Source organism: Chelonoidis abingdonii, chromosome 10 (assembly GCF_003597395.2).
Source record: "Chelonoidis abingdonii isolate Lonesome George chromosome 10, CheloAbing_2.0, whole genome shotgun sequence".
Lineage (NCBI taxonomy): Eukaryota > Metazoa > Chordata > Testudines > Testudinidae > Chelonoidis > Chelonoidis abingdonii.
In genome coordinates this window covers 77,102,793-77,126,743 of record NC_133778.1, presented here as the reverse complement: position 1 = coordinate 77,126,743, position 23,951 = coordinate 77,102,793, and the positions used below count along the sequence as shown (strand labels likewise).

The 23,951-nt window shown below is 44.8% G+C and overlaps 2 protein-coding genes across 2 annotated transcripts in view; one reads left to right on the top strand and one right to left on the bottom strand.

The window, feature by feature from the left end:
• SMARCAL1 (SNF2 related chromatin remodeling annealing helicase 1) overlaps positions 1 to 23,951 on the bottom strand; it is a 189,702-nt gene that overhangs the window by 78,369 nt on the left and 87,382 nt on the right. The window lies entirely within an intron of this gene.
• MARCHF4 (membrane associated ring-CH-type finger 4) overlaps positions 15,840 to 23,951 on the top strand; it is a 166,635-nt gene continuing 158,523 nt past the window's right edge. Inside the window, exon 1 of the mRNA XM_032764469.2 lies at positions 15,840 to 16,307. Within this exon, the coding sequence (XP_032620360.1) occupies positions 15,840 to 16,307 (468 nt within the window). The remainder of the gene's footprint in view (positions 16,308 to 23,951) is intronic.

Below are 23,951 nucleotides of genomic sequence, written 5' to 3'. Positions count from 1 at the left end.
AAGCTAGTAATTAAGCTTAGAAGTGTCCATGCAGGTCCCCACATCTGTACCCTAAAGTTCGGGGGGGGGGGAGGAACCTTGACAGGAGTGGAAGGACAGCTTCCATGAATCAGATTAAGATATTGACAGCTATTAAGGAACACTCGCTCCAGGAATAAGCTTAGCTAAAGATAACACTGCTCATGAAAGGAAGGCATTTTGCATGTGCACTGTTATTTTTGCAAAGAGATGTCATATACATTGTGAGTAGTGAGTTGCCAAGGTTTAGTCTCCAGGGCAAAAAAAGGATTGCTTTGTAAATCATTTGATCTTGTAAGGAAGAGATCAAGAAAAAGCCCCTGGTGGAGAGAGGGTGTGTGTGTGTGTGAGTGAGTGAGAGAAAGAGACAGAGAGACAGACACTCAGGGAATTAACAGCCCTCAGACCCTTTCACCTCCTAGGTTGGTGGTTCAAAATGATCCGAGGTTAGGCGTGGCTGAAAGTTGTTGCATCTGATTGTAGGTTAGGTGACAAAAAGTAGATGGTCTCAGTGCAGTTACTCTGTGTTCGTACAGTGCCTAGCACAGTAAGGTACTGGTCCACGACTGGTGTTCAGGTGCTGTGATGATAATAATGGGCAAGCAAACACATCACACACACAAAAATTGGCCTTAACCAGACTTAGCAAGAAGGGCAAGGACCACATGGCCCTTGCAAAATGAATTCCAGTCTCAGCTCTAGTGATCTCTAGAAGTGGCCTCCTGGGATTGGGGCTAAGCAATACTGACAGTGCGGAGAAGTGCCAGTGTGTGTTACGTGCCCCCCATGCCTTATCCACAGAGGATGTTCATCTGCCATAGCTCCTGAGATCCCCAGCACTGGGCAAGATGGAAGCCATCATCGTGGCACGACTGCTGGGAATAGACCAGTGACTCTGCTCCAGTCTCCAGGCTTGTCAACCTCGCTGGCACCATTCATCAGTGCTACAATCCCTTCCAGAGCACAACTTTAGTGTGGGGCCTGGAGGCAGAGGAAGGTGGCTGGATAAGAGCGGTGGTGGGAAATGGGAGAACCAACCACTGGAAGAGAAAGGGGCAAGCGTGGCAAGCTGTGTGTGAGTGTCACACGCTCCCTAGCTCACACATGGAGCTAAGCGTGGGCAGGAGGGAAACAAGTTAGGTCTATCAAAGTGTCAGTACAATATACTGAGTTGTACTGGCCCACTCTTATCCTGGCACATAAGTCTGCCAGTAGGTAAACATCATGCAAACCAGTCATTTATTCATAGCACAGAAAATGAATCAAAAAGAAAAAATACGGGGCTGTAGTATGCGGGAAAGAGAAAAAGGGAAAAATCAATTTCTTCTGGCACGCCAGGACCTGACTCTGTGTTTTCATTGGGCCAGCAGTCCCACCAGGATCGGATATCTTTAGCTACTGACTGGATGAACAGTCTGCCTCTCAAAGGAAAGGAGTAGGAGGATTGAGATCCCCTGGGTGTTTGTTCCCACTGTAGCTAAAGTCTTTCTCACACACTCAGCAGGGCTGCAGAGATTGAGCAGGGTGTACTCTGCAGTGACTCCACCCTACAGTAGACAGACTGGAGCAGCTAGGCGAGGAGGAAGAGGTGCTCTCAGGGCCTTGCCAGCAGTGGACAAAGCAGGGGCCCAGCAGTTCAAGGGGGGACAGGCTGGACGAGACAGGGGCGCAAAGGAAGAAGGGTTTTTGGCTGGGGAAACCCCTCATGAGCCACAGTTCCCCCATTCATGGCTCCCTTGGTGTCCTCTTTCCCCACATCACTCTTGTCCCAACTGGAAGCAAGTTCTTCCCTCTCATTGCCACATGTCCGGGTAATGAAAGCATAAGTGTACTGGGAAAGGGACTGTCTCCTTGTTCTGTTTGCACAGTGCCTAGCATCATTAGGAGCCATAGTCACAGACCAGGACCCAGGTGCTGTATTAATACAAACCATAAATGACCCTCATAATAAGGTCCATTAGTATGCTCCGATTTTCAGCATTGCCACCTCTTATGATTTTTATCCCAAGTCTCACAATCTTTGGTTTTCTTAAAGCCCCAGATCCCAGCATTATGCGAGTACACTGGAATCTCAACTTTCATTAAAACCTAAACAAATTTCTAGCCTTCCTTCTGCCTAGAGAACCCTGGGGTTTTCTTTTCTTCTTCTTATTGCAAACTTTCACCCAAATCCAGGATTTTGGTTGCTTAGGAGCTTCATCGGTTCTTGCAGTTTATTCCTTCCCAAAGGGGTTTGGGCTTCTTCACTAGTTGCTGTGGAAATGATGTCCCCACACTGAGGATTTCGAATCAGATTTCTAGGGGACAATCAGCAGCAGGAGCTGATGAACTTCTAAGAAACAAAGATCCTGTTTTCACACAACCATCTCTACTAATAAAAGCGAAGGAACAAACAGAATTATAGTATCAAGCTATATATATATATATATATATATCACATGTCCTCACTCAACTCTATCTTCAAAGATGGCTTGGTACAAAAGCAGAGGTCTAGGTACCAGGCAAAATGAGTTCTAATCCTAGCTTTGTCACTGTTATGTTTGCTTGTTTGGACTGACCCACTATTGCCTTTAGACAGGTGATTCTTCTCCACCTTTGTAACGTGCTTTAAGATCTTTTGATAACACATCCAGTCCAGGCAGGTAGATACTACAGTGGAAGTTCCTGTGTGGGCATAAGGCCTGAAGAATAAGGTTCTTACATAAGGGTTTTGTGATTTTGATGAATAACTGAAAAAGAAACAGACTCCCAGGCTAATGTTCTGCCTCCCATGGTCTCTTCTGAATGGGTTCAGATGTTCATCTTCAAATGAAGATTCAGGGATCTGGACCTAAAGGAAAATCTAATTAATAATATAGAGCTGAGGGATGAGATCACAGCCGGCCCAGTGCCACAGTGACTTGAGTCTGATCTAAGCTAAAAGCCAATAGGAAGAAGCCTCACCTTTAATGGCATACAAAACTGCTTGTGCGAAATCAGCTCTGTAGTGAAAAATAAATGCCGTTACCTTGACAAAATCCTTTCTGAAGTAACTTAGGACCCACTCCCGTGTGGTGCTGAGAACCCTCAATTCAGTGGGTTGATGCTGAGTGAGTGATGCTGAGCAACTGCAACTGGGAACCTAAGATCTGCAGACTGTCAGCAGCAGAGAGAAGTTGGCTCATTGGGAGATCAGACTGCTTAAGTCCTCCCTGGAGGTGCTCAGCACTTGGCAGTATCACAGCTGTAGTCTATTAAATTGTTCCATTTTCCACTCTGTGTAACATGTAATTATAAAAACCCCTTAACTACATAAATCTTATTCTAAATCAATTAATTAACTGGACAGGAAAATATATAAGCTTTTGAACTCTCTCTTTAATTAACATAGGGTCCATTAGTAAATGGTCAATCTTGCGCAGTGATATTCAGACCTCAGAAGTTCAGCAACCAACTTAGTGGTCAACATTACCTGAAAGAGTCACAATAGTGTGAATTAATTGTTTCATTTACTCATATATATTAGGGTTATCAATTAATCACAGTTAACGCAAGCAATTAATGCAAAACAAATTAACTAGATCTTTTGAAATTTTCAATTAAATGGAGTTTTCAATTTATTACAAATATTTTTAGATTTTTTCTACATTTTCAAACACATTAATTTCAATTAAAACATGGAATATAAAATGTACAGTGCTCACTTTATATTATTTTTGATTACAGATATGTGCACTGTAAAAATGATAAGCAAAAGAAATAGTATTTTTCAATTCACCTCATACAAGTAATGTAGTGCAATCTCTTTATCGTGAAAGTGCAACTTACAAATGTAGAATGATTTTTTTTACATAACTGCACTCAAAAACAAAACAATGTAAAACTTTAGATCCTACAAGTCCATTCAGTCCTACTTCTTGTTCAGCCAATTGCTAAGACAAAAAAGTTTTTTTTACATTCATGGGAGATACTGCTGCCTGCTTCGTGTTTACAATGTCACCTGAAAGTGAGAACAGGAGTTCACATGGCACTGTCGTAGTCGGCGTTGCAAGGTATTTACGTGCCAGATATGCTAAACATTCATATGACCGTCATGCTTCGACCAACATTTCAGAGGACATGCTTCCATGCTGGATTTAAATTTGTATTCTATTATTGTTTAATTGTGCAATTAAAACTGTGTTAATTGAGACTTTTTTTTTTAAATCTCAAGATTAATTGCAATTATTTTTCTAATTGTTTGACAGTCCTAATATATTAGAATTCTCACAGAAAAATGACTGACCAAATATACTACAATTGGTTAATATCATAGTAAAAGCATCCTGATTGGTCATTAATTAAATCACACAATGTTTTAAAATCATGTGCTGCAAAGAGCCACTTGCAGCTCATGAGTCTCAATCTGAGTGAGTATCACTGATCTAGCGCATTGCTTGAAGGCAAGAGAGTCTCCTCCCTCACATGTTTCTAATGCACCACTGGCTTGTATTGTGGTGGTTCTTGCCCTCTCTTTTGAATGTAGTACTTCTGACACGTGCCAGATTGATGCCCCTAATGGAGCCCCACTGAAAGACAGCCCAGGCCTTGTCAGTACAAGCTTCCGCCAACAATGTGCCCTGGTGAGACCACCAGCAACTCAAGGGTCAAAAATCTCTTCTCATTGACACTGGTGTATATTCACTAACATGTCCCGCTCACTGCGCTTATGTGTCTTTTTGCTGTCGTTTCCAGCAGCGCTCTTTATGGCACCACTGTATTTAAATCCACTCTATCCTCTTCTGCCACAGTTGGTACTAGGGGGAGGGATAGCTCAGTGGTTTGAACATTAGCCTGCTAAGCCTAAAGTTATGAGTTCAATCCTTGAGGGTGGGATTTAGGGATCGGGTGCGCAAAAAATCTGTGAGGGATGGTACTTGGTCCTGCTGTGAAGGTATAGGGGACTGCACTCAATGACCTCTTAAGGTCCCTTCCAGCTCTATGAGATAGGTATCTCTCTCTTTCTGATATGAACCCTGGGCACAGACATAGCATTTGTCCTCATGCTAAGGTACACAGAGAAATAATCAGAAGGACCAATACATGTTAGTTTAAAATCACCTTTCATTTGTTGACTAGCATTCTATACATCTCTGCATTTATAACACCTACAAAGAAAAGGGCTTGAGACAACTGCTTATCTTGGTACCCTAGCCATCATCAACCTCTTAGCTCAACATTTTGTACCTTGTGTTTTAAAACCAGGTTTTATCAGCAGGATTTACCAAGCAATCCTGCTGCATGAATTATGCGTAGCCAACATGTGTGAGCATACATGTCCCTGAGACTGTTACCTATTTTTGTAGACTGAGGATCCCCCATTGTACGTCCCTTCCCATCACCCTCAAATGCACTGCATTATACTAATCTTTCCCCTAAATGCTCCAGCTGGAGTCACTTGAGTGACATGACATGCGCTTTCCTCTTAGTGCTTGGGACTAAGAGCTCTGCCCCCACAGAGCTTCCTGCCTCTGCCAGCCTGGAGAGCTCATCTATTGTTGTGATGAAACTAACGAGATTATCTGCCTTGTAAATGACGGCTCTGCACATATTGCGTTTATGCAAAGTCTGCATGTTTGTCTACCGTTCCAGAAATGAGATGACACAGCTCAGGAGGTTATCTGGGCAGTCCAAGATGCAAAATCCTGGTATGTGGATCTGCAGGGCTTTTGAGAAACAGCATCCAACATTCTAGTTCTCTGTGTCCAGGCTCTTCTCCCTCCATTGCGCTATAATAGTGTTATAATGCAGAGGGATGATTTCGTGCTTCCCCTTGGGCATAGGCACATTCCAGAAAACTAGTGGACAGAGGGGGAATGTGGGGTGTGCATTTTCCACCTTGATTCTGGTAACCCAAAATACCTTGGGGAACCTCTGCAAGAGGATGCCCAAGGGGCATTGCTGAGTGGGGTTTGGATAACAGGTGGTGTGGTCTGCTAATGGATTGATGCCCCTTTTGGCCCCAGAAATTAGCTAACATCTGAGGCCTTGCCACATTGTTTCTATTAGGAGGAGAAATTGATGATCTGAGTCAGTTGTTTCTTTGGTGCAGGCCTGTTTGTTTACAAAGAATGGACACACAGACCTGTTTCTCTGAGCACAGTAGAGACAAAGCGCAGGCAATTTCCTTGCTCAGAAATCCAAGGTTGCCTTTCCAGTGGGTACTGTGCTGGAGCTCTGTTTCTGGGATTCCTCCTAGCATCATGCTCACCGTTGCTTCTCTTGCTTTCTGCCTCTCACATGCAGACAGACATACAGCTCTAGCCAATCAAGCCTCTCAGTCCCAGGGAAATCCCGACTCCACAGCTTAACTCTGCTCAAGTTGTCATGTGACCCAGTGCCTTGGGCAGTGGCTTCGACTGCTTCTAACTATCACTTTATAAAAAGGGCCTAATTACTCCTTCAATTTAGCCTGAACGAAGGTTGGTTAGCACATCCAACAACTTTAACCTGGTCTGCGATTGCTCGATAGGTCAAAGATATGCTTGATGGCAGCCATTAAAACTTTCCAGGATAATGGCAAACTTGTGCTGTCCTTGGCCTGCTAAAACAATTATACAGCACCCTCACATACCATGCTGCTAGCAGGAATAATCTGTGGATTATTGTGCCTAGTCTTGCTAAATGCTGAGTGTCTGAAGTGCTGAGCCTTCTCAAAACCTGTTGATTTTGAGGGTGCGGCTTTTATCTCAGGATCAGGCCCAGCACTGTTTCTGCTCTGCGTCCCACATCAGACTATTACAACATGAGCATTTGTTCAAGGAACAGGAGATCTGTGTAGTGATGCCTCCGTCTCAGGCTCGGAGGGAGGCCACTCTGACCTGCTGCATCAGGCAATAAACAACAGTTAATTAGAGGTCCTTAGCCCGAGCCACCTGGCGAGAGCGGACAGTACTCATAGTCTGGGCTCCGACCTTCTGGGTGGGACAGAGCAATAAGCAGTCTCTGGGCCCAAGCCTCCTAGTTAAGGCAGGCAGTAAATACAGACCAGGCTCTGACGCCCTGAGCAGTGGTGCTGGAATTAGGGGTGCTGCTGCACCTCCTGGCTTGAAGTAGTAATAACACCACCAAATACATGGTTTCCATCATCAGCACCCGCGCTATAAAAATTGTTCCAGCGCCCTTGGCCCTGAGCAATAAATAATTAAGCAGCCTTTAGCCCAGCCTCCCGGCTAAGGCAGACAGCAAACACAGTATAGGAGCTTGCAGCCTTCCGACTGGGGCAAGCCAGAAAGCTCCCGGCCTAGTGGGAGTAGGCCACCACCTCAGGGTTGGAGTTGGTGGCAGGGGGACCCAAGTCCCCCCTACTCCACTGAGTCCCAGCCCTGGGCCCTAACAGTGTGTGTGTGTGTGGCGAGGGAGATCCCACCGCTGGGTCAGCAGCGATCTTGCCAAAGCACACTGACTCGTACTGCGACCGCACAACCTGACTAATATCTGGTTCCGCTGGGCAACTTCCTACCCCAATCCGCTGGTGTAGCTCCATAGTTTGCGGGTCCTCAGTCTCCTCCAGGTAAGTGGCAGATTACCTGGAGGAGCTCCTCTCTGCTCTCGGTCTCCTCCTCCAAGGGCAGGGCGTTACACAGCTCAAGGTCTGGTCCAGAATTCTGCAGCGGGCTAGAGACATCTGTCTCCTTTGCTGGCTCTGGCCCAACTGAGCTGAAGGGCCCTCCTCTTATACTTCCTGTCCCCCCCCGACCCCCTACTTCTGGAGTGTGGGGCAGAGCTGGCTTGGCTCCACCCACCAGGGAGAGTGTAGTGATCCCTCCATCTCAGGCTTAGAGGGAGGCCATTCTGCCTCACTACAATCTGACTAAAACAGGCTATAAATACAGTATGTGCAGTTAGAACCCTGGATCAAACTTGACCTTACTCAGGACAGTACAACCATGTTTATAATGCTCAGGAAATACCAAAGGGCTCAACATGTTATTTCTCTAATGTCTAAACTCCAGGCCCCTCTAGGCTCTGCATTTCAAGATGATTACTGCACTTGTCGAGTAGTTAAAACTGCTTGGCCTTTGGCCTGATGCCTTCTAAAGCTACTCAAGGGTTGGTTATAATCCCCCTAAAATACACAATCTGTCATGTCTGATTGCTTAATTAAAGTCACAGTTCTACCCAGAGTCATCCAACGTTTTCAAAATTTCTAGGCAGGTATTGGCTTAGGGCTTGAAAGCAGAAAACTCCATGCTTTGGAATGATGGTTCTGGCAGTGGCATGCTCTCAGCTCGCAGTTTTGAATTTTAAATAATAAGAAGAAAGGGAGGAATTTGTCCCTAGGACACCCTTAAAGAGAATAGGAAATGGGTTACAGTGGGAAAAGGAACTTGGGCTCTTTTCAGTATCCTAGTTATATAAATACAGTGAGATCGAGAGTGTTATTCTCCATCATAGGAATTGATGATAAAAGTATTTGCACAACGTTTTTTTAACACCCCTTTCCCCCCACCCAAACAGAAAGTGAGTGCCCTGTGTCAGCCCAAAGCGGGCTGTGATACCTAATGCTAACAGCATGGAACAGAAGTAAGTGCAAAGCATACTTGGGAACACTAGAGAGTTTGGGGGAGGTGTCAGAGGTAGGAGAGAGAAGAACTGCAAAAGCTGCCGCCATCTTGCCTGACCAAAAGGAATTCATGGAAACTTGCTAACAGCTTACTCACCACAGTCTAAATGCAACACAGGCTCGGTGCAAACAGCATTACAAAATTAACTGAAGGGTCTTTTGAGAAGATCATTTCAATCAATAGACAGATTATTGTTAGGGTTCTCTGAGCCAGCGCATCCTCCAGCCATCCTAGCTAGTAGCATCCTTCTCCTCCAAGACATTCAGCCTTATGGACAGAACCCACCACAAACCCTGGCTGGATCTGCCCACTGGCTTCGCCAGCAAGCTTATGTTAATTATATCAATATTATCTCCATTCAGGAAAGAATTCAGGAAGTCTTGCTGTGCCGTGCACTCACAGGGGTACTTAGCTGATGAGCAGCTCCTGATTGTTCAGAGTGCAGTAGGAAACTTCAGTGAATAGGCCGTAAGTAATGGTTTGCCATAGGGATGCGGCCAACAAGGCAATCAAAGCTGCCGCTGCACCATTAAGGAGCCTGAAGCAGAATAGGAAGTGCTGTGCTGCTATTGACTGAGTAGGTGGGCAGCAAAATGGGCTTAGGTGACTGTTTACTTTCAGAGTGATGGAGAATACAAAGGGAGGTTTCTATGGCTGTTTTCTGGCTGTCTGATGCTAGCTGCCCAGACAGCATTTTATTTCTCTCTCTCTCTCTCTCTCTCACACACACACACACACACTTGAATTGGTTGTGTTTCAATCAGTTCACTGCTGTTCATTCATTCATTCATTCTAATAACTCCTATTATTTTTTTCTTTTGAATTTTGTCTCTGACCTACCAGGGTTTAAATAGGCTTTTCGATATCGAGCACATACAGACGGGTGCAGTCCAAATATAGAGAGAGATTATAGTGAGGGTTTACTTGTGAATTTTGGTCAAAGCTCTCTCTCCTTCCCTGCCGTTTTCTCTGCTGAAGGCTGGCCCCTTTGCAGGGAGGTTTTGCAAGTGTGATGCAGCTGCTGTTGCTAATGTATAAGGTGCAGAGGCTAATCCCAGTTTGCGCTGTGATAGAGAATAAGGGATGGGCCTTTGGCTACTGAAACAAATTACTAGTTCAGATGATTCCCTCCAACTCCACAGAGCTTCAGAGCACACAGCATGGTTCTTTAGGCTGTGCTCTCGATTCAGGATTTGGCCCAAAGCAGTGTGGAATTTCTCTGTTCCACTGTTCTCTGATCAGGGTTTTTGAAGACCCTGGTGTGTAATTGAATGGTAGCATACCAGCTTCCTCCGCATCCCAGCTATCTTCCTTGTCCCCCTTATCAGCAGATTAGTTAATTGTCTAAAGGTCTCTAAAGGCCCCCTTACCAAAGTATGTCTGTAAAGAGGATAAAAAGCTCAATAATGCTAATAAGGATTATTATTATTATTATTAGTCTTATCAATAATAGTTAAGGGGGGGAGAGAGATTATCACATCAGCATATTAGTTTAATTTGGATGGGGGGGAGCAAATCTAACAAACTGTTTCATTAAAAAGAATTAATTGCACAGCAAGTTCTGAAGGCCTCAAAAGTTCATGTTTATGCCTTTAACAAGCGTAATCCCTTATAGTCTAGTGGTTAGAGCAAGGGACAAGGCATCAGGACACCTGAAGACAGGTCCTCTCACTGCAGAACGAATGGCTCCCATTGATTTTGTGTGCTGTAACGTGTGGGGAGGGAGCCAAGGCTGTATTCCTGACTGCCACTGACTCAGTCTTTACTTTTAGGAAGTAATTTAGCCCAACAGCTTCAAATCTGAGTACCCTAAGTTAGGCCACAAAATCCATAGTTAGGAACCAAAATGCTGTTTGAAAACGTTGGCTTAAGCTCTGTAGCAGGGTGGTCACTTACTGAGCACCTTCTCACGGCCAGATGTCACTGCAGGCATACTGTAAGCCCCCACATAAGCATGCCAGACAGTCTCTGTTGCAGCTCACAGCATCCTTTCTAGGACTGGTTTAATATTAAATGAAATTCACACAGTCCTTAGACTCCTTACTCAAAAAATCCAAACAGGCCTCAAAAAGTCCACAACATAAAGTCCCAAATCATAATTCAACAGTTCATAGTTAGCTTTGGTTCTCCTGCCACACCCAGACCTCTTTCTCTGTCAGCGTATTCCACCTGAAGCTGCCAGTCCCAGCCCTTTCTGATAGGAGCTCTGGCCCTGGCTTTCTTCTCCTTCAGACTCTCCCTTGTTCTGAGACAGAAAGCAGCCTATATACTGCCAGCCTCCAAGAGAGCTCCCCCCCATTGGCTGGAAGAGATGGGAACCCCACCCCACCCTACACAACAGTGCTCCTGGCCCTGAGCCTTAAAGAAACAGTGATTTGGGTTTCCCCCCTTCATCCAACTCTTAATTACCTGGGGCCACTTCCTCTTTTCTGCTACAAGGCCGTTTTCTAGGCCTTTGTTCATTCCAACACCTGGAATGGGGTCTTCTGGTCCCCTTTATCCTTCAAGAGCCGGTATACCCTGTTATGGCCTCTTTTCTCCCCATTTGTAAAACAGTGATAATGATACGTCTGTCTTTGTAAAGCATTCCGAGAGCCTCCGATTTATTATTTATTTATTTATTTATTCATGTTTATAAAAATATCCATGGGCAGCCAACCTGTGTTCCAGGTGCATAGCCCGTACATTAAAATGCACAATCTAATATAACAGGCTGCCCCTAAATGCTCCCTTTGAAAAAACCTGAGGAGGTGGAAAGATGATAGCCACATTATTATTATAAGGTGGTTGGGTTTGTTTCAATTCTATGATTGGGCGAGGCATTCTGAAAATATTGGTGACATTAAAACAATTGAATAGGGCAGTAAAGGGAAGGAGATGGAGAATCATTCTGGGATGCAGGCATGCAGAAGCCAACCTCTCACCAGTCTGTCTGGAGCTCAGAAAGTCTCTAAAAAGCTCTTTACATTAGTTTTAAACCAATGACCCTAATAGAATAGGAGGATTTGAAATTCACAGAAGCATTAATATACTTTTGGAGGTCCTACAAGGCCAATTTGTTCTGTTGTAAAAGACTCGCTTCTGAAAGGCATGGCAGACCACAGTGATGAATGCTTTAACTTTACAGCATTTTGATGTGTCATTTATTTGCTGCAAACTAATTGCATCTGCTGTTTTCATTTTGCTGTGGTGAATAATCGGTTTCGCTCTAATCTTAATTAGATAACACTATCGGATCTTCTACTGATTGTGGTGCTACCATTTACTCATTTATTATACGTATTGCAAAGAAGGCAATCTCAGAACCCTGTCCAGGACCCAGTATAACCTTTGAGTGACATTGGTATTCTTTTCCTATCAGTTGTAGGTATTGAAACCCTGCTGACGGAGGGAGTTTTATGCAAGGAGTGGCTAGAGGAGCTGCCTAGGATTACCAAAGGTTTCACAAGCCTTGAGATCACAATAAAGTAGTCATTTCCCCCCTTCTTCTGTGGTTTGATGACACCTTGTTGGGTAGGTGGAAGAACCAATTGGGAGGGGGCAGAGATCTCAAAACTGCTAGACACTGGTTCAAATCCAGGCATCATCTGTTGTCACCAAAAGTCATTGATGACTACTTCAACAGCTGCCCAGTGGCCTCTGAAATGAGTCAGTCTGTTGACTGCAATGGGATTGTGAAGGTGGTATATCTCTAAATCACGCAAGAATTTGATCCTTCTTGTCCATGTCAAAACTGGTACCTTTGTTCATGGCTTCAGCAGTGAAACCAAAGACTGCCTTCCCTCTCCTCTTTATAGGTGGTCTCTCCATATCTAGGTGGATGCCCATTGGTGGGATAACATGGCTTAAAATGATCACTGCTGATGCAATTGACACACTTGGAAAGTGGATAGCCAATGGACTTCAGTATCTATTCAGCAACCTTATCTAGAGTTTTCAAAGCAGATGAAGCAGGGGCTACAAAACTAGCCACTGTATTGCCAATGTTGTCAATTATCTACAGCAAATACCTGATAGAATGATGAGTTCAAATGTATTTACTCTGCACCAGAACCTATGTTTTATAGTAAAGGATAATTAAATAACAACACACTTGAAAAGAACAAATCTATTAACAAGCAAACCTCCCTGGTGTGAAATTAAAAATATTGATTATCATACCTGTTAAACCAGTAAATCCTCTGCAACTAATTAATCTGCTGGGGAAAAGTTCATCAGTGGCATTTTTTTCATCTTGAATTTCTCTAAAATGAATAACTGCTACAGCATAAATCTGTCACATATAATATGGTCTAGACAGTATTTGGTCCTGCCATGAGGGCAAGGAACTGGACTCGATGACCTCTCGAGGTCCCTTCCAGTCCTAGAGTCTATGAATCTATGAATCTATGAATATACATTGTGACTTCACCTGCACCTGAAAGTTTCCACTCATTATTTCAAAGGTCCTATCACAGAATGAAATACTAGTCTGAAGTAAAACTAGACTCAGACAAGATGGATTTCTTCACACCTTGAGGCACATGGTCTGCTAGTTATTTAATAATGATCGGATTCTGCACTGTCTTCATTCATTCCTTTTTAGAAGGAATTAATTCTGTAGTTCCCTGTTTCTGAAAGGTGATCATACTTGTGTCACTAGTTGTTTTTGTTTTGTTTTTTGCAGGGTTCATGAAAGCCAGAGTTTAAAATGCTGTCACTTAGGAGCTATGTATATACAGATACAAACCCACACACAGACATAAAATGCAGACACACATAAAACATAGACACAGACGTGTGCACAAATACCTAGACATTGATAGATATACACAAAGACATTCACACAGAGATACATTCATGTACATACACATTCATTTGTACACATACACACATTCATACAGAGACATTCACACACACACACATTTGTACCCACATTCACACCTATACACACACATTCATACACACATAGATATTCATACACACATACATTTGTATACATACACAACATTCACACACACACACATTTGTACCCACATTCACACAGACACCCACACATTCATACATATACACGCAGATATTCATACACAGATACATTTGTACACATACACACAGACACCCACACATTCATACACAGACATTCACACATGTACCCACCGACATGCAGCCACACACATTTGTACAGACATCCACACACACAAAGAGAAGTTCATGCAGACACACACATGCCAGCCCACACACACATACACACACACAGACATTTATACACACACCCGGGCTGTATGAAAACATCCACCCGAGACAGCTTCGCAGGCAGGCTCTATGCAAACACTAACCCACCATATGAAAATAATAGCTCCAGGAACGAATAATGCTTGGAGTGCAGCCCGGAGGCCAGCATAGTAGGCGCTTGCACACCCAGCACAACAGTCTGTCCTCCCCTCTCCCTTCCCGTGGCTGGTTGCGTCAGTCCCCCAGCCGCCTGACGTGCCAAGCCTGGGAGGGAGCTGTCCAGAGGCTCGTGGTGCTGAAACTGCAGCAGCACTGGCCAGCCCCTTTCCTCCTCCTCCTCCTCCTGCTGCCGCTGCTCGGGGAGCTGCTGGGTTCCCAGACACACTTCCACCCAACCAACATCTTTCTTCTCTTTTTCCTCCCAAGACGGTCTATTGAAAGCGGTCGGCAACCTAGGCGGAGGGGAGCCAAAGGCTGGGGCAGCCTGAATTCTTGCATCTATGCCCCCTTCCTCTTTGCTTTTTTCTTATTTTTTTTCAGGGGGGAGGGGAGGAGAGAGACCCACGTTACGCCCCCCTCCCCTCCTCAAAATCCCCATTTGCACTGCACACAAGCCTCCTTCTCCGTTGCATCCAAGGGAGGTAGCAACAGCATCATCATCACTGCAAGCCGGAAGGGAGAGCTGAGAGGAGGCTGATGAGAGAGACAGCTCGATGCTGCCAACACGATAGGAGCTGCAGGCAAAATAACCCATGCATCCCCTTGTGTCTGGTGCATTGTGTTTCATCAGAGGCTCTTAGACGGAGAGGAGATTTTTTTTTTTTTGCCAGAGACACATGCAATGGTTGAATGTCAATGCCAGAGAGAGAGAGAACAACATTCAGAGGAGGAGGAGAGAAGGGGAGGAAAATGAAGCTGGGTTTGGTGGTGGAGAAAAGGAAGGAGCCTCGTCCTATGCATCTAAAGGAGATTCCTGCAGTTGCAGAGAGAACCTTCCTTGCCATCCTCAATATAGGCTGTGCAGGCTGCCAATGCGTTTGATGACGTCCCTGCTTGGTGAAAGGGGGAAGGAAATGTGACCATGTAAGATCCACGTTTGCCTGGTCAATTACAAGCAAAGACTAGATCAGATGTCTAGGGGTTTTTAGTCCAGGGGAATAACAGCTTGGCAGGTACTAAGCGCTCCCCCTTCCTCACCAATTGCCAGGTTTTTGTGTGTGGTCCAGACAGCTGCTGGAGTGGAGGAGGTAAAATCAAACCAAACAAACTGCTTTGGGGGATAGGCTCATTGGATGCTAATCGTGTCTTTTGGGACTTTTAATATTGATCATGAAACATTCTGAACACAACAGCAACGTTTGAAGGAGCCTGTGAGGATCGTGTTGCAAATGTAGGGTGTTTTCACCCCCTTCCCCAGGAAAAAAATAACGTGAAGGCCCTTTTGTCAACGAAGGCAGTTTTGATCATGAGAAGAACAAAACCCAGTTTTGCATGTCCTTAGTCCGCTGTTTCTCCCGTCTGATGCCACATCCCTTTGTACCGTTTCAGATTACTCGGCTGCTAACAGCTATAAGGAAAAGGAACCGCTTGACATGCCAAATACTGGGGAAAGACCCATATTTCCCTCCTTTCTCCACACCCACTGGAGAGACGCGACCCCCTTTTTCACAGGCGCAGGAGTCAAGACTTTCCAGGAGCCCCCGTGTTTCTCTGAACCCCCCCAGCGGAGGGTTTATTTCTAACACCGGCTTATTTCTAAACAAACTTGTGGAATTTGTCCAGTTTAAAAAAAGGGGGGGGGGGAGTAAGGGAAGGGCAGCGATAATTTTTTATCCTTATTAATGATCAGCGGGTTGCGGTGAATTTTAACCAGATCTTCCTCCAGATCCACTTTTTTTAAAGAAAGAAAACTGCCCAATATTTGGGGGTGGGTTGGGGGAGAAACTAGCCACCAGCCCTCTGGCTCCTGGGCCTTCCCTGCCGGTTGCTCTTTCCCGCCCGTCCCTGCCTGGAAAGGGAAGGCACATGTTAATACCAGCCGGTGTAGTCGGTTTATGGTGCTGCTGCTGCGGATTGCGGAGTCCAAGACAGATGTTGCACCATCAGAGCCTCCTCAAATGCCGCTGCCGCATGTTGTTCAATGACCTGAAAGTCTTCCTGCTCCGGAGACCCCCCGCGCCCCCTCCTCCCTTCCCCATGGACAGCAGAGCCCCCCGCCCGGGCGGGCCGGCGGCCAACAACACCCTGCCCGCGCTGCATGGGGGGCGAGGGGGCGCCTGGAGGGCGCCGGCTGCAGGGGGGGGCGGCCCGGCCAGCCCGCCCGAGGAGGAGTGGAGCAGCCCGGCCGGCGAGCCCTCCGCGTCCACCATGAGCAGCGCGTCCTCGGAGGACTTCTGCAAAGGGAAGGCGGAGGACAGGTACTCGCTGGGCAGCAGCCTGGACAGCGGCATGAGGACCCCGCTCTGCAGGATCTGCTTCCAGGGGCCCGAACAGGTGAGCGAGCCGGCGGGGGGGCGAGCAAACTTCCCAGCCAGGCGCTGGGGCTGGAGTCCTGTGTGTGTGTGTGTAACAATCCCTCCCCCCGGCACTCCTTGCTCTTTGGAGAAGGGTGGTGTTGATTTTCTCTTGGGCCGTGAGTTTGGGGGAAGGGTGTGTTTTGGAAGGGTCTGAGTTGGAGCTGCGCTTACCTGGAAGCTTTGTGCAGAGAGGGAAAAGGCAGAGACACACACTAGCCACAACACACGCTGGCATGCCCGCCAAGGGATGACACCATTCACAAATGCTCACCTGGAGAAACACAAAGGCACACCCAGAGACAGGCACAGCCACAACACACATGCACAGACGCAGAACTCAGGGCCACAGCCACACACGCCCACACCAAAACCCACTCAGACGACACACCAAAAGACAGACATAACTCACAGCAGAGACACCACACACCCCAATATGCACAGACACAATGCACAGACAGGCCCAGAGCCACACCACGAAAAGACTTTGTTTTACTGCATGGATATAACCTCTGATACCTTGAAAAAGGTTTGGAAAAGGAGCATAGTTTAATTCAGTCTAGTTCTGGTTCTCATTCACTAGATTTGGGGCCAGATGCAGTTTTGAAGGTGACAGGAATGTCTCAGTGCTAACTGTTTATGGTTTCTTTATTCGGTTTTTGAGGTGTGGCACTGATACATGCATATCAGCTTTGTTTAATGACCTTGTGAACATTTTAAAACCTAGATGCTCAGATGTTGCATTCCAGTTATATATCAAAATATCCCCAGCGCTCTCCACCTGTACTCAATAACTCTTTGGTCTGTCTCTGGCTTGGCACGTGGTACTTTTGTTGATTTTGTGGTTTGCAGCTTGGCCTAGGGCTTTTAAAAAGAGAAATGTCAGGTCTGGGGCCATGGCCTGAAGGCTTCCCTACAGAGTCAGAGAGAATACTTTTATATATCTGGTAAAACTTTGAAAGCCATGGCTTCATCTGTGCTAGAAGGATTGTGTATAATCAAAGTCTCACCTGAACTTCTCCTTAATTAAAAATACCCTTCAATACTTGAAAGATGCCTGGATCTGTTTAATTACTCCACCACTGTCTAAAAATGGATAATGACTCAAAGAACACCCAGAGGAAAATTATAGGAAAAGATCTCCATTGCATTAAATCCTATTAGGGTTTAACAGACACTTCAAGACTTAAAAATAAAACAGCAAAGTTTACAATCATTACACAGGAGCAGTTTTAAGAGGCAGATGGTTAGAGAGCAATGACTTCCTAAAGCTTCCTTAGTAGAGATGTTCTGAGCCATTTTATATTCCATAGCAGGAATTCTCAAACTTTTTTTGACAGCGTGGCCATCTAAATAAAGAGATTATTTGTCTGCCTGTGGACATCTCCCCCTCCCTGCATTTGCAAGCATATAAAATCCCTGTGGCAACAATAGCAATGGCTTATGAGGAAAAGTGATAGTAAGAAAGTCTGAAATGCATGGTTAGCTTTTTAAAACACAATTTAGTGGCTGCAAATACCTAGCAGGAATCAACACCGTGTGATCAGACAGCTCCCTGTTGAACACTACCAAATAGTCTGCAGATCATCCTGCACCACAGCCCACAGTTTCAAAACCACTATTGGTCAAGACTCTGCTAAACTTTGAATAAAGCAATAGTGCGAGATTATTCATGCTAAAAGTGCTACCTAAAAACATTCCTTGGTGTGGGCCAAAGAAGTTTCTCTCCACCAAAATGTCTAGGATGCTGCACAACAACATGAAAACAAAAAACCACAAGGGAATCAAAAATAAAATGTGACTTTTTTTTCACACCATTTTCTCCAAACTACAAATGATAGAAAGTAGATCAAGTATTTTAGCCTAGTACGTTTCATGCATTTAGTACATGGGCAAAATTCATACTTAGTCTAAAGCTCAGCGGTTTGAGCATTGGCTTGCTAAAGCCAGGGATGTAAGCTCAGCCCTTGAGGGTGCTGTTTAGGAATCTGGGGCAAAAATCAGTACTTGGTCCTGCTAGTGAAGGCAGGGGGCTGGACCCCATGACCTTTCAAGGTCCCTTCCAGTTCTAGGAGATAGGTATATCTCCAATTATTATTTATTATAAACGCAGCAGGAAAGATTGCAGACCTAAGGCTTGATCCTACAACCCTAATATGCATGTAGCCTTTACTCACCAGAATAGTCTCATTGACTGTAATGTAGACTCTACTTGCATAAGTTGCATGATCGGGCTGTCGGGCAAAGATCTTTGGGTCTGTAACACAGTAGATGAAAACCAAAGCTCAATTAAACCAGATTTGGCCCATTCTCTGCTTTCTATTTTTGGTAGCTCTGCCTCTGGTATGGTAACCTAGTGCCATGTGGCTGTGCTTAGGGTGAAAGTATTGTGATCCATGTCCTGCCAAACCTAGTAAAGGTGCCAGCATCTTGCACCTACTGGTGGTACACTCATTTGTGTCTCTCGTAAATAGGATATTGGGAGCTGAGGGGACCTGACCCATCCCAGTGTGCGTGGGTGGGAAAGACACCTATCTGTCCTGAAGATGAGTTATGTTCCTCCAGCAACCCATCTGCACATCAGAGTCTGGCAGAATGAGCTCGCTTCATACCTATCAGTTTCTTAAATCAGAGCTGAAGGACCAATGGGACATAGCCCTTTGGGATGGCTTATGTATTTGACTGATAGCTGACGATGCACTTTTCACAACATGCTTTTAGAGGAGTTAAAAAAAATAGAACAAATCACTCACCATTTCCAGAGGCAGTTTATGTCTGGCTTATTTTATATTTTTCATCTTTTTTAAAAGCAGCACAGTTGAAGATATGTGCAGCTAGCTGCCTGTATATTTTAGCTATTTCACCTTTATAGTACTATCTACACTACTGATCATTCTGCCCAAACAGAATGGTGACGTCCGTGAGGCTGGTTTGTGAGTGTGAGCAAATAGATTCAAAGTAGAGTAAAAAGACAGGTGACTGGCTACCTTGGGGAACAGGAATCCTTTAAAATAATTGGATGCTTATTTTTACACTTTAAAATCTATGTTGCATTTTAAATGTGAGACTATTTGCTGACCATCTGCCAGTCTATCAAAGAGAAAAAATGAGCAGATGTGACCTGCAGGTAATAGAGTTCCATCACTACTCTCTCCTTTTGCTTCTCAAATCCTCTGACTTTGTTATAATAAGGCTACTTAGGGCTGGATTCTCCCACCCTTACACCTTATTCTACAAGTAATCCCATTTTCTTCAGTGGGATTACTTGTGGAGTGAGGTATAGCTCATTATGAATGAGCTTGTCAGAATATAGCCCATCTATTGGGCCAAATCCTGAAGTCTTTAACCCAGAGCCAGGTTCTAACCCCAGTTTCGCCAGTATAAATTCAGACTAACTCTTTGAAGTCAATGGAGATACTCCAGAGTTGTACCAGTATGACTGAGATCTAAATCGTCACCTCTGTTTTTATTCAGTCCTTATCTGGTAAAACTCCCAGTGGGCCAAATCCTGAGGCCTCATCTAGTTTTTGTTCAGTCTTCACACAGGCAAACACCTATTGATTTGCCTGTATAACAACTCAGCAAGGTGCTTTCAAGATTTAGACCCTTAGAACAACAGTGAGGAACGCACATGATCTTATACCAACATTGCATGTCTTTTTACCAGCCTGGGCACAAAATTTAATTGCCAGGTGACAAATGATGACAATGATCAAAATGAACAAAACTCTGAAGCCAGCTGCCCTAGAGAGGAATGGGCAAATAGACTTTTGTGAGGCTGCTTTACAATTTATGGTTTGTTGGGAACAAAATCATCATCATAAAATGACTTTTAGGCATTCTAGGGCTATTTACACAAAGTTATGGTGAGACTCCAAAAGACATTTTAATCCCATTTTGATTTTCTTTATTTAAATATGACAACACCAACAAAGTTGCTTACTAATCTGGCTTCTCAAGAAGGTTTTATGCAACGTCTAATACAAAACAAAGTCTGTGGGGATTTTCACTTTACATTTATGATGGGCTAACATGTGAGAGGCCTCAGGCACTGAGTTACTTGTATCTTAAGCTCCTTGTGCATTTGTGGTTCTTATGTATAAGCTGATTGTTTTATTTAAAAATATGTTGGGGGAATTTAGTAAGGAGAAAAGCTCTTTTTTGTAAAAATGTTTTGATACTTGATGGTTAGTTGAAAGCAACCACTAATACAAAGAAAAGTGTGAATTAGATGACTAGGTGAATAAAATGTCAAAGTGACAAATTCTGGTGCTGGAAGAGGACTGTTTATTATAATTAAGGCTAGCTGTCAGAACAGGGCATTGCTTTTACTGAAAGGTATGTCTTAAATTGTAAAAACTATCAGGCCAGATTCTGATCTTGGTTATTCCATCGACTTTCATGGAGTTATTCTGATTTTCCTTGGTTTAACTGAGTAGAGATTCTGGCCCATTGCATCAATTAATTTTGAAGCTGTGAACCACAGAATGTGAGCATGAGGGGTAGCGGGTGGGAGGGAAGGGTCTTTGCATATTTTCTCCTGTTTTGCTTTATGTGCTCTGTTTTGCAGAGCATTGCTGGGCTCACCGGCAAAGTTATCCCAGGGATAGACACTAAAGATGAGCTTCACTGTGACAAGTGTTCCTTGGTGTTTCATGGATGCAGATCCAAACTGGCCAAGCAGGCCAGCAAAAAAATGTGGATAGAATAAAAAGCCTCATTCACATCAGTGGGTTGTGTGATTGCACATGTAACAGGGGGTAAACAATCCCTCTGTGGTTAGAGTCCCAATTTTGGTGCACATTATAAAGGAAAGAACATCATTAGAAAGAGAATCAAACCTATATCAGACTTGGAAATCAGTGTGGTTTCCTGCAAATGATTCATGGCTACATATATTTTCTAGAAGGCAGTCTCTACTTGTTTATCTTGTTTCTCAGCTTAGTTATACTTTGTGCTTCTTCCAGGGAAAGTGCTTTAGAGAGAGCGAGAAAGATATCTGAAAAGTAAATAGAAGTGGGATTGGGTTGGCTAAGTGGGATTGAGGAACAGGATATGGGCTTTTTCACGTCTAGGCGCGTAGTTTGAATTTAGGTCAGTACTAATTAGAGATGGTCTGAAAGTGGAATACTATATCCAACCCCCCTGGATTTCAGAGCAGTTTGGATTCAGATAAAATGGTTAACCTAAGAACAAGTGGACAGTCAATGCAATTAAAAGGTGGGAAATTCAAAAGCGATAAAAGGAAAATATTTTTTCATATAATGGGTGACTAGACTGTGGAATCACGGCCACAGGATGTCACAGAGACCAAGAATTTAACAAGGTTCAAAAAGGGATTGGGCAGTAGAGTTATCATAATGAATAACAACATTTTAGGAAGGAATATTAAACGTTGTGTTTCTCAGTTTATGCAAATGCCTATTAGAGATCAGAAGGAGCCCTATGTGGGCAGCAGATTATTCCACAGCTGCTCACTTCTGGGTTCTTACACCTTTCTTAGAAGCACCCAGTATGGGCCACTGTTAGAGACAGGATATTGGATTAGGTGGACCTCAGGTCTGATCCAGTCTAGCAACTCCTACATTCCTAATTCTAGAGCCAAACCTCATGGTTTGAGCCCCTCCCTGGTAATGACTGAAAGATGCTACCATCTGATAGCTGTTCAGTGGCATATATGAAATGAGTTAATGGACTCTTAGCTGAATTCCTGATGCACAGGTGGGCACATCACAAAATCCATGACCACCATTAGCCTCCTAATTGGCAACCTCCGCGGAGAAACCATGAAATGACCCAGTCATAGGGTATGTCTACATTACAGGATTATTCCAATTTTACATAAACCGGTTTTGTAAAACAGATTGTATAAAGTCGAGTGCACGCGGCCATACAAAGCACAATAATTCGGTGGTGTGCGTCCATGTACGAGGCTAGCATCAATCTCTGGAGCGTTGCACTGTGGGTAGCTATCCCGTAGCTATCCCATAGTTCCCGCAGTCTCCCCCACCCATTGGTATTCTGGGTTGAGATCGCAATGCATGGTGGTGCAAAAACAGTGTCGCGGGTGATTCTGAGTAAATGTCGTCACTCACTCTTCCCTCCGTGAAAGCAACGCAACAATCATTTCACGCCCTTTTTCCCTGGATTGCCTCTGGCAGACGCCAGTGCATAGCACAAGGAGCCGTTTTGCCTTTGTTCAACTGCACCGGTATTGTGTACTGGCTGCTGACAGGAGGGCTATCGCAGTGATAACAAGTGCATTCATTTGCCTTTGCAAGGTGCAGAGCGGGTTTACCTCATTGTACATTGCCATGCTTGTATTGGCGCAGTAATGCACAGTTTCGTCAGTCATTGTACCGTCTGCTGGCTTTGGTGTGCTCTGGCTGCTCGCTGAGGACGGCGGGGGCGCCAAAAGACAAATGGGTGATACCCCAGGTCTTGCTCCTTTATGTTTTACTAAAATGAGTCAGTCCTGCCTAGAATATGGGCAAGGTACTAGAGCACAGTGTACCAAGGACAGCCGCTCGTGTCGAGATCCGTAGAAATGATGAGCTGCTGCATTCACGGGGGGTGCCTGGCAGACAATCCCCATTGTTTCCGTCTCCGCCACTTCTGGGTACTGTGGCAAGTGTCTCCTCCCATTTGTATGTAATAAATAAAAGCAGGTAAGAACACTGTTTTTAGTGCAATAAAATTGAGGGGGAGGCGTCTCCGCTGTATGAAATAATCCAAGGCCAGGACATTAAACGGTGTGGGGAGAGGTCAGCTCCCGGTGCTATGACAGTCAGGCAGTACAGATCTTTTCTTTAGAATGAAAGGGAGGCTGATTGGAGCTCGCCCCAGTTGCTATGATGAAGCGGTAACAAGCTGTTCCTGTACCATTGCAGGAATGACTGGGAGTTCTCCTATTTTCACCCAGCTGCCCCGGCAATTTCTCCACCGATGGGGGCCAGCCCCAGGAGCATACCGGGATGATGAGGCATGGCTTCAGTCATTTTGTTTGTACAATTCACCAGGGAGGGTAGGGGAGAGGATGCTGCTGTTGTGCGCGCAGCATGCTCTACGCAGAGCATGCAGTTAGCATACAGTGCGTTTGAATAAAAGTTCAGAAATGATTTTTTCCTTTTCTTTCACGCGGGAGGGAGGAGTCATTGACAAGATTAACCTTGAACCACCCGACAATGTGTTTGACGTACAGCGATTGGGAGCTCGCCAAGAATGCCAAATGCTTTTCGGGAATGCGGGACTGTGAGATAGTGGGTCTCAGTCCTTCTCCCTCATGACATCCATTTGTATTTTTGGGTTTTCCATTACGTTGTCAACAGCACTGTGCTATGGCCTCTGCTCTTATGCCTGGGAGATTTTTTCAAATGCTTTTGTCAATTTTGTCTTCTGTAATGGAGCTGTGATAGAACAGATTTGTCTCCCCATACAGCGATCAGATCCAGTATCTCTCGCACGGTCCATGCTGGATTTGGGACTGCATCGCCACCCGTGCTGATCAGAGCTCCATGCTGGGTAAACAGGAAATGAAATTCAAAAGTTCGCAGGGCTTTTCCTGTCTACTTGACCAGTGCATCCGAGTTCAGATTGCTTTCCAGAGCGGTCACAATGGTGCACT